This window comes from Lolium perenne, chromosome 7 (assembly GCF_019359855.2).
Source record: "Lolium perenne isolate Kyuss_39 chromosome 7, Kyuss_2.0, whole genome shotgun sequence".
In the NCBI taxonomy this organism is placed as follows: Eukaryota; Viridiplantae; Streptophyta; class Magnoliopsida; order Poales; family Poaceae; genus Lolium; species Lolium perenne.
In genome coordinates this window covers 318,690,553-318,707,636 of record NC_067250.2, presented here as the reverse complement: position 1 = coordinate 318,707,636, position 17,084 = coordinate 318,690,553, and the positions used below count along the sequence as shown (strand labels likewise).

General features: G+C 49.3%; 3 protein-coding genes across 3 annotated transcripts; all 3 read right to left on the bottom strand.

Annotated features, from left to right (window-relative positions):
• Positions 1 to 278: 278 nt before the first annotated feature.
• LOC139834046 (uncharacterized) lies at positions 279 to 4,821 on the bottom strand. The gene is made up of 2 exons (XM_071824428.1): positions 3,672 to 4,821; positions 279 to 2,614 (listed from the first exon to the last, which is right to left on the bottom strand). The coding sequence occupies exons 1-2, from the start codon at positions 4,819 to 4,821 to the stop codon at positions 279 to 281; spliced, it is 3,486 nt and encodes a 1,161-aa protein (XP_071680529.1).
• Positions 4,822 to 5,391: 570 nt separating this feature from the next.
• LOC139834045 (uncharacterized) lies at positions 5,392 to 9,944 on the bottom strand. Its single transcript, XM_071824427.1, has 3 exons — positions 7,631 to 9,944; positions 7,115 to 7,479; positions 5,392 to 5,399 (listed from the first exon to the last, which is right to left on the bottom strand). The coding sequence occupies exons 1-3, from the start codon at positions 8,539 to 8,541 to the stop codon at positions 5,392 to 5,394; spliced, it is 1,284 nt and encodes a 427-aa protein (XP_071680528.1). The 5' UTR covers positions 8,542 to 9,944.
• Positions 9,945 to 12,122: 2,178 nt separating this feature from the next.
• Positions 12,123 to 16,873, bottom strand: LOC127323602 (uncharacterized). The gene is made up of 2 exons (XM_051351716.2): positions 15,492 to 16,873; positions 12,123 to 12,446 (listed from the first exon to the last, which is right to left on the bottom strand). The coding sequence occupies exon 1, from the start codon at positions 16,738 to 16,740 to the stop codon at positions 15,496 to 15,498; it is 1,245 nt and encodes a 414-aa protein (XP_051207676.1). The 5' UTR covers positions 16,741 to 16,873; the 3' UTR covers positions 12,123 to 12,446; positions 15,492 to 15,495.
• Between the last annotated feature and the right edge of the window lie 211 nt (positions 16,874 to 17,084).

The following is a 17,084-nucleotide window of genomic DNA, read 5'->3' as shown; positions in this document are numbered from 1 at the left end:
CAGCCCGACCTACCAAACAACGGGCCAATTTCGACCCATGACTCGTTCAGGACGCGCAAGTGCGCTTGCACCGCTGCGCGCACAATATGATCAGGTAGTTTCAATCTACTCGGATAGTTTCTGAGCTATCTATTGCCATGTATATATAGTAGTCTGGTACAGGGAGAGATTGGGGAGATAGGGAGAGATTACATCGTATGACCATAGAACTCTATACCGACTAGGAGTACTACACATGTCCTAGTCGGGTCCCAAAACTCTATCTCTAATACCCTCCCTTAATCACAACTTCGCAAGTTGAGATTATGCTTGAAATCTTCAAAGGCTCGATAAGGCAATGGTTTAGTAAACCCGTCTGCGACTTGATCTTTAGAAGGAACAAACCGAATCTCCAGCTGTTTCCTCAACACTCGTTCTCGAACAAAATGGAAATCAATCTCGATGTGTTTGGCTCTTGCATGAAAAACAGGATTAGCAGACAAATATGTAGCTCCCAAATTATCACACCATAAACAAGGCGTTTGTCGCTGTCTGACACCCAACTCAGCAAGCAAAGACTGAACCCACATCATCTCAGCCGTTGCATTAGCCACTGACTTATACTCTGCCTCAGTACTTGATCTAGACACTGTAGCTTGCTTCTTAGCACTCCATGAGATCAGATTTGGTCCAAAAAACACAGCAAATCCTCCAGTAGACCGACGGTCATCAACACAACCCGCCCAGTCGGCATCGGAGAAAGCACTGACAAGAGTAGATGCAGACTTGACAAATGTTAACCCAACTGTCATAGTATGCTTAACATATCTCAAAATCCTTTTAGCAGCAGTATAGTGAACAGTATAAGGAGCATGTAAATACTGACAGACTTTGTTAACTGCATAGGAAATATCTGGACGAGTGAGGGTAAGATACTGTAAGGCTCCCACTAAACTCCGATATTTGGTACTATCATCTGGACCCAATGGATCTCCTTGGTGAGCAGTTATCTTCTCAGAGGAAGACAATGGTGTAGGCATACCAGTACAATTTAACATGCCAACCCGTGCCAAAATATCACGAGCATACTTGGACTGACTGAGAACAATACCATTGTCAACTTTCTGCACTTCAACTCCCAGAAAGAAACTCAAATCACCAAGATCTTTCAAAGCAAACTCTTGACTCAAATCTCTCAGCAAAGCATCAGTTGCAGCTTGAGAAGAACTAGCAACTATGATATCATCCACATATATAAGCATAAAGATGGTGATATTGGACTTACGATAGATAAACAGAGAAGCATCAGATCTGGAAGCAAAGAAACCAAGAGCAAGTAGTTTAGAACTCAACCGAGAGTACCATGCTCGAGGTGCCTGTTTTAGTCCATAGAGTGCCTTATCTAGTTTGCACAGAAAGTGTGGTGTGCTGCTATTTTTATACCCAGGAGGTTGTTTCATATATACTTCCTCTTCCAGAACACCATGAAGAAACGCATTCTTAACATCCAACTGTCGCAAGCTCCACCCTCTGGAAACAGCTAAAGACAAAACTAGACGAACAGTTGCAATTTTAACAACATGACTGAAAGTGTCTTCATAGTCAATTCCATACCGCTGTTTAAAACCTTTAGCAACAAGACGAGCCTTATACCTGTCAATCGAACCATCTGATTTACGCTTCACCTTATACACCCATCGACAGTCAATGACATTTTTACCTTCACGCGGAGGTACCAATCTCCACGTTTTATTTCGCATGATAGCATCATATTCCTCATCCATCGCTCCTTTCCAATTTAGATCATCAAGAGCAGATTGTAAATTGGTTGGTTCATCAGTAGCAGCCGTCAAAAGCCAACGGACTGTTCCATCTTTGTACTCACGAGGCTTGACAATTCCTCTAGTCGCACGTGTAGTTGGACGCTGAGAGGGCACAGGCTGAGCTACACGTGAAGAAGGAGCAGCCGATCCAGTGTGGCCAGCAGAATCTGGTGGAACAGGCGCAGACTGCGAGGCGCCTGGATCCGCTGTGGCTGCGCTGCGTGCTGTTGAGTCCGGACTGTGCTGTGCATGCGGAAGGCTGTCCGCAGAAGATCCAGGCGAGGACGACGCCGCGTCCCGCCCACGTGCGTTCGGCCCTCGCTGCCCGCCTGACGCTGACGCAGAACCTGGCGGGACAGAAGACGATCCCGAGGCGTCGGAGGCGGATCCCGATGGCACCTGGGAGGATCCCGAGGTGGATTCTGGCAGAAAATCCCCATGGGAGTCTGTGCTGCTGTTATTTTCTCCTGATTGCTGGTATGAGCTGCTCGGGGCACTGTTTTGGGCAGAATTTTCACCTGCTGCTACGTCTCGACGAGCTGCACCCTGTAGATCATAAGGAACAACACTTGCAGATGGGTTAGTAGTATGAGTATTTTCCATAATAGAATCACTAATAGTGTCGTCCCCCTGCTCAAAATTGCAAAGTGAAGGATCAAGGAGAAGAATTTGTTTTCGAAGAAGAGCACCAGCATTAGGATGTAGGGATTTGAAAGGGAAAACTGCCTCATCAAAAACAACATCACGAGAAATATAGACTCGTCCAGTGGACACTTCGAGACATTTAACTCCTTTATGTCGAGGGCTGTAGCCTAGAAAGACACACTGTTTGGAACGAAACGCAAGTTTGCGCTGATTGTAGGGCCGAAGATTTGGCCAACATGCACAACCAAAGACACGAAGAGATGAATAATTAGGATGTCTACCAAGCAGGCGATGGACAGGAGTGTCATTATTAATAACTCGACTAGGGAGCATATTGATTAGATATGTGGCTGTGAGAAAAGCTTCATCCCAAAATTTTAGAGGCATACCAGCATGAGCAAGGAGAGAGAGACCAACTTCAACAATGTGACGGTGTTTTCTTTCTGCAGAACCGTTTTGCTGATGAGCATGTGGACAAGAGATATGATGAGAAATACCCTGAGTCTGAAAAAGTGAATTGAGCTTAATATATTCACCTCCCCCATCAGACTGGACTGCAAGAATTTTTTGTGTCAAATTGGCGTTCAACAAGTTTTTGGAAATTGACAAAGGCATCGAAGACATCAGACTTGTGTTTAAGCAAATAGATCCAAGTAAACTTGCTGTAATCATCGATAAAACTCACATAATAATCATGTCGTCCAACAGAGGTTGGGGCAGGCCCCCAAACATCAGAAAAAACTAACTGAAGAGGAGCAGTAGACACACTAGTAGAAACAGGGTAGGGAAGTTGATGACTCTTGCCTTGCTGACAAGAATCACAAACGGACACAATGCTGGTATCTCTAACACATGGAAGCTTATGCTTACTTATTATTTGTCTAACAATAACTAAAGAGGGATGACCTAGACGACTATGCCACTGGGACTGGTCAAGCTTGGCGGCGACAAAGGCATGCTTCAGGGATCCAGAAGACGCCAAGGATGAAATAAGAGGATAGAGGCCGCCAACACACCGTCCTCTATGGATGATTCTCCGGGTGACCTGATCCTTGATGAGAAAGAAGAAGGGGTGAAATTCGATAAAGACACCATTATCATATGTGAACCGATGAACGGAGAGCAAATTTTTAGAAGCGTGAGGAACATGCAAAATATTGCGAAGATGAAAATTTCGAGTAGGGTTACGAACTATTGAATGACCAATATGGGAAATATTCATACCTTGCCCATTGGCGGTGTTGACCCTGTCGGATCCCTTGTATGTGTCCCTGAAGGTCAAGTTGTTGAGCTCGCTTGTAATATGATGAGTGGCACCCGAATCTTGATACCAATTAGTGTCGACCCCATAAGCAGCGTGGATTTCTTTGTCACCATAGTCATCATCTTCAGTGTACCGGGACCAGCAGTCTTTTGCGGGATGACCTTCCTTGTTACATATCTGGCAGGTAACATCCACCCACGGGGTCGTGCGGCGGCGCCCGCGGCCACGGCCTCGCCCGCCTCCAGAGGGTCCACGACCGCCCCCACGGCCCTGATAGAAGGGACGGTCATCACGGCGGAAATCTCGTCGTTCCCCACGGTCGCCACGGTCGACACGATCGCCGCGATCACCGCGGTCACCGCGGTCACCGCGGTTGCGGGCGAAGTTGTTGTTGGCAGATCGTGGGCGCCATTGGCGAGCGGCGGCGTTGGCAGAGGTCTCGAACTCCGGTGGAGAGGGACCATTGAGCATCAGCTGCCGTTGATCATATGCATGCAGATGAGAGAATAGAAGGCTCAGGGTGATCGGCGTCGTCGCAACGCCGAGAGCGGCCACCAGGGCATTGTAGTCAGCGCCAAGTCCGGCGAGAATATACGAGACGAGCTGGCGATCGGTGAGAGGATGGCCAGCAGCAATGAGATCATCTGCAAATCCTTGCATCTTGGAGAGGAACTCCGAGGTCGTCATCTGCAACTTCTTGGTGTTGGCAAGGGCAACGAGCAGATTGTTGATTTTGGCTTCGTTCTGGGCGGCGAACATCTCCTGAAGGGCGCGCCAGACACCGGCGGTGTGTTCAATCCGGTGAACGTGAGGTAGAATCTCGCGAGACAGCGACTGCAGAAGGTAGGACAAGACAATCTGATCGCGAGACAGCCAAGAGGCGTAGTCAGGGTTCGGCCCCATCTTGGCAGCAGTGCCGGAGGTTTTGTCAGCGGGGACGATCTCCACTTCTGTCGGCGGAGCAGCATCGCTGCCATCAAGGAGGCCGACGAGTTGCGCACCGCGGATCGCGGGCAGGACCTGGGAGCGCCAGATCGGGTAATTATCTCTGGTGAGAAGCTCTCGCGGAGGAAGGCCGAGGTTGATCGGCGGTTGGGAGGAGGACGCCATGGCGGCTGGGGAAGAACCAGCAGGCGGCGACGTCGAAGCTTGCGATGGATTACCGGCGGAAGAGCCGGCCTGATACCATATAAGAACACAATATGATCAGGTAGTTTCAATCTACTCGGATAGTTTCCGAGCTATCTATTGCCATGTATATATAGTAGTCTGGTACAGGGAGAGAATTGGGAGATAGGGAGAGATTACATCGTATGACCATAGAACTCTATACCGACTAGGAGTACTACACATGTCCTAGTCGGGTCCCAAAACTCTATCTCTAATAGACCCAAGCGCCCTAATTGAAGCACTGCTAGTTTGTACTTTCCAAACTCTTAGGCAGGGCATCAACAACGATGTTACACTAATTAACTGAAGCAACAGACAGGAGCACGGCAGGCGCCAAGTGAAGCGATGTGGATTGAGTCGTCTTGCAGGCAATGCGGTCATTTCTGACAACTCCCTGCTGTAGAAACCACACGTCCTTTGATTTGCGAATGCTCCATCGGTAGAAACCACAACTCCCTGCCCGTCGTCCACTCGGTCCAGAAAAGGTGCTCAAATCCCTTAAAAAAGAGCTCAAAATGCTGAGAAAAAACGTGTTCAAAATGCTCCAGTCAGAGTAGAAAGAAAAACAAAAGATCCTAGATTATTTTTAGAGAGAAATAATAAAAAACAAAAGCTCCTAGATGTGTATGCCAAACACATGTTTACTATACATATACATACATAAAAGGATCTTATTGTATTGTGAGACCACAGTGGATACTGATACTGAACGTATGATATGACGTTTTTTCTTCATATAGTGAATTTCGAGCGATGGAAATATTTTCCAAGTGAAAATAGTTTTTCCAATTAACGGAAACAAGTCATAAATCATCGACCGTCATCATTGATTCTTTACGTAGTGCCAATTGGTACTTGTGCATTAAAAAATGATATTCCGCCTCACCTTTGGACGTGCATGTCGTGAACGTGCGGAATCGAGCACGACGGGTGTGGCAGCCGCCCGATGTGTCACCAACGGAGGTATTTTTATGCGAAAAATATAAATTTTTAGGCCCACAACAACAACAAAAATAGCTTGGCAACTTACCTTTGTCATCGTCACGCTAACTTGCAAATGCGGGCATGTTCGGCCCATAGCTTTTCCGTTACTTTTAAAATTTGAAAGTATTAAGTTGTTTGACATAATATCCATTTCATGTGCACTTGTCTTTAATCTTAGTCTTGTATTTGTGTAACAGTGCAAAACCATTGCAATTCACCACCCACAGACATCCATCAATCTAAATCGTGGACCCCCAGTGAATCCACAACCGACTTAAGTAAATTTTCAAATAGTATCATGACTGGTATGTGCTCACCTATCACAAGGGTGGAAATTTTGACTCGGATTCGGAAGCACATGCCTATTAAAGCATGCCGCCAAGTGATAAAAACGGTAATGAAAACAAGATGAATGTCATTTTACTATTTTAGGAATAAGAGAGGAATGTAGCGGTCAAGCAGAAAATATAAAGATGCAGTTGTTTCCACTCAGGTAGTAGAAACTAACAAGAACAAACATTAATTAATACTCCCGGCCTCCGGTCCGCCATATAGTTTTTGGCATGGAAATTAAGGAACTCATATTTCGGAAAAATTACACCTGGTTTGAATTAATCCTAAGTAATTGTCGTGAGCTAATAGAGGACTTTGCATAAGATAAGTAAACCTAATCAAATCTCTAAAAATAGTGTCCATACAAGTAGGGCAACACAATAACTCTTATATTCTGGAATTTTTCTCAAAAAACTATATGGCTTATATATAGGAACGGAGGGAGTAATGCATAGTACATGATATCCACATAACAAACCAAGAAAAGTTTCAAAGAGACGATGGCAAAAAAGTAATATGAGGAGCTAAACATCAGGGCGTCGTTCCTTAAACTATTGCCAAAATATTTATTGTGCGTAGGACCCTGAGGCATGCTTAAGAAGCTTCCCAGTCATGCAAGGGGTATACGCAAAACATTCATGTATACCACCTATAGGTAAGTTGTGGTAATCCTTTGCGCGCATTTTACCTAGATATTGAACTTTCAAGCTTTTCAGATGATAAGCCACTCCTACCAACGATCTTAATCCAAGGAAAACAACCTCTTTGTACGGGTGAAACCCAAGGAAGGTGATGGTGCCGTCGCAAGTACCATAATCCTCAATATTCAGGATATTGTCATCGTCGGAGTTCCAGTCGCTCTCCTCGCTCGTTACCTCCTCCTCCTCCCCCTCCTCCTCTTCTTCCTCCTCCTCGCCGTCATCCTCCTCCTCCTCCTCCTCTTCATCCTCATCCTCCTCCTCCTCCTCCTCCTCCTCATCATCAAAATTATAATCATAATAACGAATATTATCATCATCGCCTATGGTCCAAGTGTTTTCAAAAACCCTGATGTCATGTAAATCTACCATTGTCAATGGCTCAAGATCAACATGGTGCTTCAACACCCAGTGTGTCCACCTGGTTGATTCACTGAGGGTCCATACCCGAAGTTGATAGTTATCGTGTAGTGTTGCAAGGTACACCCCCATTTCCGATCTCCCAAGAAATTGTGGATAGTTGGTTTTCTTGGTATCTATGGGGGCTTGTATTACTTGGTATTTGCAATCTGACAAAGATAACCTGCACAAATATTAATTAATTCAAGAAAAAATATCATCAATGCCAATGCTCCAGTGATGTGATGCTTGTAAAAACATCCACATAGAGGCGAAACACTACAAGTAGAATAATTTGAAAAATATTTTGCAAAGATGTGCTTCGGTGTTTATACCTCACGACGAAAGCGCCATGACAATGCACGTAGAGTGATCCTTTCCAATAAGCACTGTAGCGCCGCCTCGGTCCCCCATATTTTCCCCAACAAGAAGGTCTAGGCTCCAATAGATCTAGTCGTGCATCAGCCATTGTCCCTGCAGCCCCACATTCACGGAGAAACGACCTTGTCTGCCATTGCCTTGTGTTAGATGAGAATACATTTAACCCCCATAAATATGGTGGCCATTCCATCAAATCTGTTGTTGGGTCATCGTTCTCCCCTCTGATGTCAATCAACGATGACTCAAAACACGGCAACATGTCACTCTTTTGTTTGTACTCTTTCGATGATGATTCTGTGGATCCATCTTGGACATCATGGGACCTTGAGGGTTGTTTGAGGCTGCCAGACTTTGCGAGCGTTTGAGGCACCGGTGGCGGTGAGTTTGGGACTATTTTGTTAGGCACTCGCGGAATCGAGAACACCTCGTAGTACGGTGAGGCGGCGGGGTCAAACACAAGATGCGGGTTAGCATTCTCATACTTCCAAGGCAGATTATCCCACTGTCTCGTGGCAGGGTTAACCACGCAGCGCGTGCTCGGTGCGTCATTGCATAACAAGAGGCCGTTGCAGTGATCCAAGATTGTGTTGAAATGATGGTGGTGATGTGGTAAAAAGTTGAGGTTGCCATTAATCGCGGGCTGCGCTGAGGGGCGGGCAAAGAAGTGCGGGCGATGGAAATCGACGTAGTTGAAGAAGAGACCGCGCACCGAGTGCGGGAGGATGTGCGGGAGCAACAGCCGATGGGCGTCGACGATGGCTAGCCACGCCTTGCGCACGCAGCGGGAGGCGGCGAGGTCACGCGGCAGGAGGAGGCCGAGGATGCTGGCGAGCACGTCGTCTGGCAAGGTTTGCGTGTGATCCATGGTTACTGCGCCCGGCAAGACCTGCTAGCTGCGGCGACAGTGTTTTGCAGGATAGCGATTCCGTAGTGTTTTATGTCTTCCCACGGTGCCCAAGTGCTAGCCGACTAGCCGTGCCAAACTCAAACCGGAAAAGAGTTCCTGAAAGCTGGACAGTGCTGAGCGTCCCCCGGGGGATCAAACACTCCGATCCCCCGGGTCGCCAGCCGTAGATGCAAACAATCAGAACCGTACACCACGGACAAGGGACAACGAGAATTCCCACCTAGAAAAATAAAGAAAAACACGCCCACCTGTCGCTGTCTTCGTCCACGGACTCATGCTGCCCAGGTGTGGTCCTACCTCAGGTTGGGCATCCCTCCTCGACCGCTCTGCCCCAGTGCCCCATCCGTGCAGGCCGACGGCGCTCCTCTGTTGGTCAGGACCGTCGACGGAGAACCCGGCGCGCCGTCGCGGACGCAGCAGCTGGTAGCAGCCCCGGTGTGCCTCGGAGCAACGATGGCGGCCGCTGGTAGCAATATATGCAGCCCTACCATTGTAGCGACGCCCAACCGTCGATTGGAGCAAGGCCGGCCGCCACCCGCTGCTACCCACGGCCTCCGCCGCTGCTTCGAACGGTCGCCATCCTGCTGCAAACGGCGGCCGCAGCTGCTACCCACGGTCTCGGTCGCTGCTACAAACCGGCCGCCGCCCCTGCTGCAAACGGCCTCCGCGGTTGCTACTACATGCCGCGGTCGCTGCTACCCACGGCCTCCGTGGTTGCTACTACCTTCCGCCGCCCTTGCTGCAAATGGTCGCCGCCGTTACTACCGACGGCCTTCGTGGCTGCTACGCACGGCGGCAGCTGTTGCTACTGCCGGCTGCCGCCACTGCTGCCGACGGCCTCCGTGGCTGCTACGAACGGCGGCAGCCGTTGCTACTACCGGCGGCCGACCCTGCTGCAAATGGTCGCCGCCGCTCCTACCAATGGCCGTCGCGACTGCTTCTATCGGCCGCCGCCCCTGCTGCAAATGGCCGCCGCCCTTGCTGCAACCGGCCGTAGCCGTGCTACCAACCGCGCCCCCAAGGTAGCAGCCCCCTCGAGGAGGTGGCGTCGGCGTCGAGCCTGCCGCGCGTATGAGAGACAAAAAAGCTCAGCCGGCGGAGCTCAGCATGGGCGCATACGGGGGCACGGCGGGCGGCTGGAGTAGAGGAGGTCGGGGGAGCAAGGCGGCCACGCGCAGCTGAGCCAGAGCTTGGCATGGGAGCGGAAAAGGTTGTGTGGCTGCGAGGTGGAGGGAGTCGGGGGAGGCTGCGACATCGCAGAGGAGAGGCGGGTGAGGGTGTGGCGGCCGCGCGCTGGAGCGACGGAGCTGTCTGGGAAGGGGAGCAACCGAGAGGGAGGTAGAAGATGACTACTCTGCTTCTTGGCGTGAGCGGAGGTAGATAAGGTACTGGTAGGAAATTTCCCACCGCTCAGTTTAATTGGGCCCACCCATGTGCGTGCGTGGAGAGAACCCACTATGCATCGCATGCGTGTCAGAGGCGGACGATGAAACGTTTGATCCCCCGGATGATCAGAAGCATTTTCCTTTCTGAAAGCGTAACCGGCACCAAGACTAACCGCAGATGGAAAGTTTTTATAAATATATCACGCGCAACGGCGAAGCTTGAGGCGCCATGTCTGACCAAGCTGGAGCATTCATTTCGTTCTTTCCTTTCCCGCGCACCTCCGGCGTCGTACTGCGATTGCAGCCCCATGGAGCTCGTGGAGTCGTGGCGAGAGCGGCGGCGGCTGCCAGTTCCTCAGTACCCGTCGTTCTGGTGTGCTCGCATCCTCCCGTCGCCTCCGTCGCCGTGGCAACTCAGAGCATCTCCACCGGCGGCTCCCAAATAGTCGCCGGTAGGGGGCGGCGGCAGAGCATCCTCTATTTAGTGATGTTGTTCCCACACCGACGTCCCTATACGGCATCCCCAATAGAAATTTAAATTTAAAATGACATTAAAAACCGAAATTCATACAAAATTTATACAAAAGTTACTCGAATTTAAACCTAAACACTTAACCCTAATCTACTGGCCGTCGGTTGGATCGCGCGATGGGTCTGCCTCGTCGTCGTTCTTCCCCTTTGCCGTCTGCGTCCGTGCCCACCTCTCCGCCCTTGCTTCGCGCATCTGACGGTGGAGCATGGCCACCGGCGTCGCAGGAGCTTACCGGCGGCGCTGTCCCCGCGCTGCCAGCCTTTGCCGAGAAGCCTCGTTCTGGGCAAGCCTCGCTTGCTCGTGGGCGAATGCCTCGGTGTGGAGATGAGCGTTCAGCTCGATGAGCTTATGTCGCTCCGCCGCCATGAGGAGGCGTCCCGCTCCTCCTCTTTCAACCTCCGGAAGCGTTGCGCGTTCAACGACGCCAGGATCACCGCCTGCTCCGGGTCGGTGGGGGCCTGCGGCTGCTCGCCCCACTGCGCCGCCTCCTCCACCGCCTCGGCTTCTGCGTCTGTGACGTAGGCCTCGTCCCACACCACGAACCGTGGGTTGACTGCGGCGTCGGGCTGCGACTCCGGCTGCGGTGGTGGTTGAGGCGTTGCATGTAGCGCGCGACCGTTGAGGCCAAGCATTGAGTACGTCGTGCGGAGACGGCACAGCATTTTTGAGGTGGAGAGAAGAGGATGGCGCGGCGGCGGTGGTGGAGACGAGAGAGGAGATGAGAGAATAGCGTCGCGGCGGCGGGCGACGTACGTACTAATACGGCGGATAGCGTCGCCAACTACCCACATTTACGGCGGCGTAGGCGCGTGGGGAAGGCGGGTGGATGCCGCGTGGCCAGTCGCCGCCTCAGTTTCCGCATGGGAGACCATTAAATGCTGACGACCAACCTTCCTGCATCGCTTTCGATGCGAACCGTGGCGACCTCTCGCTGACAAGGTGTCCCCACCCGTGAAAACCGTCGTGCCGCGAGGCGCCGGTGCGCCCAATTCGCGCTCTTCGCGAAAGGGCCGGCATGAAAAAAGCGCCAGCGCTTTCTGGGCGCACCGGTGCGAGCCAATTTTCGATACCGACCTCCAAAACGCTATGGGGCCGCCGGTGGAGATTTTTTTTTCAGGACTACAGCTACCGGCTTGCAGAGTGTGGCCGTCGCCGTCAACCCGGTTGAGGTACCGGCTTGCGGAGTGGCCGTCGCCGTCGACCCGGTAAGTACGCCTCTAGGCTCTAGCTGCTTCCTGAAGGGAAGAACGAGCTGTTACACACCAGGTGTTCGGTGTGTTGTACTGTTATGCCGAGGTGGGAGAGAGCAGAAACCTAGATTGTTGGCCAATCTGCAAATCACGAGCAAGGAGAGAAGAGCGCAGGATCTACCGGAGGCACGGTGTGCGCCTCACGCTCGTCTAGGACATCAAGAGTTCGAGACGGCAGAGAAGACCTCCCCGACACATTGGCACTACCACGCCATTGCTACCGCTGGCAAGCTTCACACTATGCAGCAATCGCTCTACCTATGAGAGGCGCCGCTGCCAATGCAACGCCCAGCTCTGACAACCACAATTGCATCCTCCACACGATCATGGTCTGGCCTGCATCCTGGATGTGATCTGTGTAGACATGCAGGGTAGAGAACAAATCACACAATGTATCCTCGATAGACAGGGACAGTTAACTTCATGTCACACTCTTAGGCATGATAGGAAGAACGACATAGACATGAGCACTGCCACCTGAAGCATGCAGTTAAGTTTGCAGACTCTTAGGCAAGGAACATCCACAACGCTGTCACACTAATTGACCAAAACCATAGACACGACCACCGTCCAGTGGAGCAGTGTAGATTGGGTCGTTTTGCAGGCGAGGTGATCAGTTCTGAGAGAACTCCACGCTCCCAAAACCAAGAGTTGCTTTGAGTTGACAATGCTGTTCAGATCACGGCTCCGTCGAACCTGAAGAAACAATACAGAAATTCAGACAACAAAAAGAATTATGGGAATAATTTCTACAAAGATTCAAGAGTTCACAAGGAACACGCTATAGAGGTCTTATATTGGGCTAGATAAACACTAGCAGACTAGCATTTGTTCCACTGGTGATACTGATCCCGACTGGATTTTTAAATATGTGTCTGCAAAGACTTGCTTTTCCATGTTTAGCACTTTATTTTGCAATGCAAGTTGGAACACAGCAGACAGGGGCATGCAAAGCAATAAACAAAAAGAAATGAGTCCTGGAAATATTAGGTAGTGCTAAATTGCTAGTTTCCTGCATTTCCATTTTTAGGGAGACTTCATATATTACCAAGCACTATTAACAAACTTCTATCTTAGTTTATCTTCAAAGAAAAAAGCTTCTGACTTACAGAGATGCATCGGAAAGAAAAAACACTTCTATCTTCGGTTACGGAAGGAGATACATCAGAAGGGAGTTCCAAAGAAAAACACTTCTAACTTACAGGAAATACATAAGAGGGTTCTTGGACTCTTGGTTAGTCACAATCAACAAATCATAGATTTTTCTATATAGAGCAGTGACTCACTCATGCTGTTAGGTGTGACCATACCAGTTACGCAGATTTGTTTCAAAACCATCATGAGGGGAAAAACCGATATACTTAAAAATGACCAAAAGAAAACTTCTATCCCTCCTTATATTTGTAAAGTAAAATTGGACATGAGTCATGCTTGACTGTAATGATTTTCTTTTCCTGAGGTAAAACACTCCAAAGGTAAACTGGATTTATAATTGCATTCATTCTCCATTACCTTGACCATAGAACTATTCCATGACAACAATTATTGTGACCCGGTATTTTTATGATTACATGAAACCTACAATAGCAGTGGATGCATGAGCTATGTGAAAGATGTTTTCGCTTGTATGACTCTTAAAACAGGAGTTGGAACAAACAAGACAACGAACCACAACTATCTTCCAAAGCTTGACCAACTTTCCCACAAGCACAAGAAAAAATAACTGATACAAAATCATCCAAGTAAGAATGAACCATCAAGGATAGACAAGTGTCTGTTGCATGCCCTCTATCACCCTACAGAGATTAATGACACGCATTGGCAGACCAAGAAAAGAGGCAGGTGAAATGTTCAAACTATCCTAAAACACTCCAAAGGTAAATTGGATTTATACTTGCTTTCATTCTCCATTACATTGACCATAGAACTATTCCTTTACAACAATTACTGTCACCTAGTATTTTTATGATTACATGAAACCTACAATAGTAGTGGATACATGAGCTATGTGAAAGGTCATCTCTCTTATATGACTCTTAAAATGTGAATTGGAACAAATAAGAGAACATGCCACAACTATGTTCCTGAGATTGATTAATTTTCCATGAGTACAAGAAAAATAACTGATACTAAATCATGTAAACAAGAATGACCAGTGCAATAATGAACTATCAAAAATTTAGACAAGCTGTATGATAAATTGAAGGGAAGGACATAACTAGAATGAAGGACGCACATTAGAAAGTCTACAGCTTCATATTATTGGTGAAGACAACAATAATGATGGGAAAAATGGGTAAAATTTAATGTATAGGATTACATATTCAAGGGGTTACGAGCTAAAAGGAATGTGTTATATAGGTTTTGTGTTGTGCTAGATATAACAGTATCACAAGCATTACAAGAATAGCATTAGCCAATATGTGATGTTGATCTCAACTGGAATTGAAATATGTGACTGCAAAGTAATACTTTTATGTGTCTAGCACTGTAATTTGCAATGCAAGTTGGAACACAGGCAGAGAGAGGCATGTACATAAAAGGAAACAAAATCTGGAAATCTTCAAATCATGCTAAATTGGTAATCTAGTGTTGCAGAACTTTGTATATTACATAGTAGTATAACAAACTTCTAGCTTAGGTGTGTTTCACAGAATAAAATCTAACTTAAGTCATGAAGGGAAATCTATTAGGGTATCAACCTGTAACTGATCTTATGAGGCTGATTCAAATCAAACAGCTTGTGAGCACGCTACTCTTGCTATTAAGAGCAGTGAATAAGGTTGTTATTTGCGAAAGAGCTACTAGGCAGATTTATTACATGCATACAAATTATTGTACTACTGATGTTACTTTACCAAATATTTTTGAAATGGCAGTGTAAGTACTAACTAAAAGTGGCATTGGCTGTGAGCCTTTCGTTGCATACATGACCAAGAATTTAATGTTATCTAAACATGCTTCACACGTCCTAAGAGCTCTGGCACTTTTACCATTTTAAGTTAAAAATATGTTTCACTCGTGCGGGAGAGCAATAATTTAATTTTGATACGAAAAATGGCATTTACTGCATATCCTCCCTGACACATAGTGCTATACTACATGTACTGAAGACAATGTTATTTCATTCCTCTTGTGGCTGTTTAGTTAATTCATCTAGTTGTGCAGTTAATAACCTGTTTCGAGGGCCGTGGACGCCTAGCAACAGGAGGCAACCTACAGATGCAGTAGGTAACCCACGAGCAATGTGCAGAGCTGAAGATGATCAGAAGAAAAATTCTCTGCATCCTTGTATTTATAAAAAGAAACTGAAATGGATGAGTTTGATTGTTATGAATTGTGCTGAGGTGAAACACTCCAAAGGTAAACAACTGGAACTAAAAATTGCATTGCTTCTCCTTTACCCCAACCATAAAACTATTCTTCGAAAATATCGTGGCCTAGTATTTTTGTGATCTCAAGAGTCCTAGAATAATAGTGGATCCATGAGCTACGTGAAAGATTTTCTCTCTTGTGCCGGGTCCTCTTAAAAGAACATTTAGACCAAACAAGAGAAAGAATCACAATTATGCTCCTCAGCTTGATCAGCTTTCCCACAGCCACAAGAAAAATAACTGCTAGGTAATTGTGTAAACAAGAACGGTCAATTGCAATAATGAACTATGAATCATTAGACATAAAGTTGTGTGATAACTATGAAAGGCATGCAGGACATAGCTAGGATGCAGTAGAAAACTTTACCATTTCATATTGTCGGTGAAGACAGCAGCGACGGCGGGAAGTTGGTATATATGCGCGTCCTGGACAAGGCAGCCCCGAAAGGTTTCACAGAAACCCTCTGAAGCTGCAATTCCTTGACATCCATGGAGAAGTATTCCAAGTCTGGCATCTTGAAAGACGAGCCTAGCCACCGCGGGGCATCGGCGCTTACAAGGAGAAAGTACCTCTCCGTCGAAGCCTTGATATAGTGCAGACACCCAGAACCCAGCGCGATCGTCCTCACCATCTGCCACTGACCGCCCTTGTTTTCTCTAACGGTGTAGCAGAGATCAGGTTTGCCGCCTGCCGGTTGGTCGCGTATGCCGAACAACCCGAGCTCGCCTTCCCCTGCCTCCAGAATGGCCACTCCAAGCGTGCCCCACCCCTTGGATGGCAGGTCGGTGATCGAGAACTCCATCGTCCGGGTGTCGAGGACCAGCAGGTCTTTCCTTTTGGCCATGGTGGACTCCCAGTAGAAGCAGCCGTACGCGTAGTGGCGTCTGAGGAACGTCGGGTCCAGCGGGGAATTGGATGAAGTAGGCTCCCGCACCGACGCGTCCGCGGCCGACTCGACCCTGCCGCGGAACAGCTCGCTCCAGCCCTTGCTCGCCGAGGGGAGCCACTGCCCCGTGCTCGAGGAGAAGACGAAGGTGGCCAGCTTGGTTTCGCAGTGCACCACGCAGATGACTGTGAATGCTGTGTCGTCGTCGTCGCCGAGGGGCGCGAGGCAGGGCTCGCACCAGGGCATGCGCGCCACGGGTGCCGGTTGAAACAGTACCGAGGCGGCTAGGGTGGATGGGAGCGGGGGCAGCGTGACGTACCGGCGGTGCAAGGGGTCGCACACCACGAGCTCGCGGAAGACCGGGGGGCGCTCTTCTCCGCCGTGGTCGCGGGCGAGGAGGACGCGGCCGTCGCGGATTTCCTGGATGATCCAGGAGCAGTGGGGCGGCAGGAAGGAGAAGGCGAAGTCGGCGCCGGCGGCGGCGAGCGCGGCGGCGGCGGGCGCGGAGGGGTGGGGCGGGAGCGCGGGGTGGAAGCCCTCGAGGTCGAGGAAGGCGAGGAGGGGTGGGGCGTGGAGGCGGCGGAAGCGGCGCAGGAAGGGGCCGTCGGTGACGAGGCGGCGGAAGGCGACGCATGCGGCGGAGGTGCGGGCGAGGTCCTCTGGGGCCGGCAGGCGGAGGAATATCTCGGCCAGGAGGTGGCCCGGGATCTCCGGAATCTCCGAGGCCATCTCGTAGGCCGGTCGCCGGAGGATCCGGGCGGCGGAGGGCGGCGTATTTCGCCGCCGGGAACCCTTGACGAGACTGGACTAGAAGGGGAGGCGACGGCTGTGTGCCGCTCGAGGCTGGACTCGTGTTTTTTCTCCCTTCTTTCTTTTGTCTACTGCCGAAATGGGCCTTCACGATACCAGCGCACGTGATAGGCGTGCTACTTTTTTTTTTTTTCCAGAGCGACGCAAACAGACGATAAACAAACAGACGATAAGCAACCGTTTACGTTCACGCGGTCGAAAAATGGCTCTTCTAGGACCAGACTCAGCGGCTCAACACGTAGTAATCGGATCATCCGCGGAAA

Bases quoted from the DNA above. Each gene is read 5' to 3' on its own strand.
- LOC139834046 (XM_071824428.1), bottom strand. From the start codon at position 4,821: ATGGCGTCCTCCTCCCAACCGCCGATCAACCTCGGCCTTCCTCCGCGA. The intron at 2,615-3,671 runs GTATGAATATTT...GTGTCTTTCTAG, and splicing joins CAACACCGCCAATGGGCAAG to GCTACAGCCCTCGACATAAA.
- LOC139834045 (XM_071824427.1), bottom strand. From the start codon at position 8,541: ATGGATCACACGCAAACCTTGCCAGACGACGTGCTCGCCAGCATCCTC. The intron at 7,480-7,630 runs GTATAAACACCG...ATATTTGTGCAG, and splicing joins CATGGCGCTTTCGTCGTGAG to GTTATCTTTGTCAGATTGCA.
- LOC127323602 (XM_051351716.2), bottom strand. From the start codon at position 16,740: ATGGCCTCGGAGATTCCGGAGATCCCGGGCCACCTCCTGGCCGAGATA.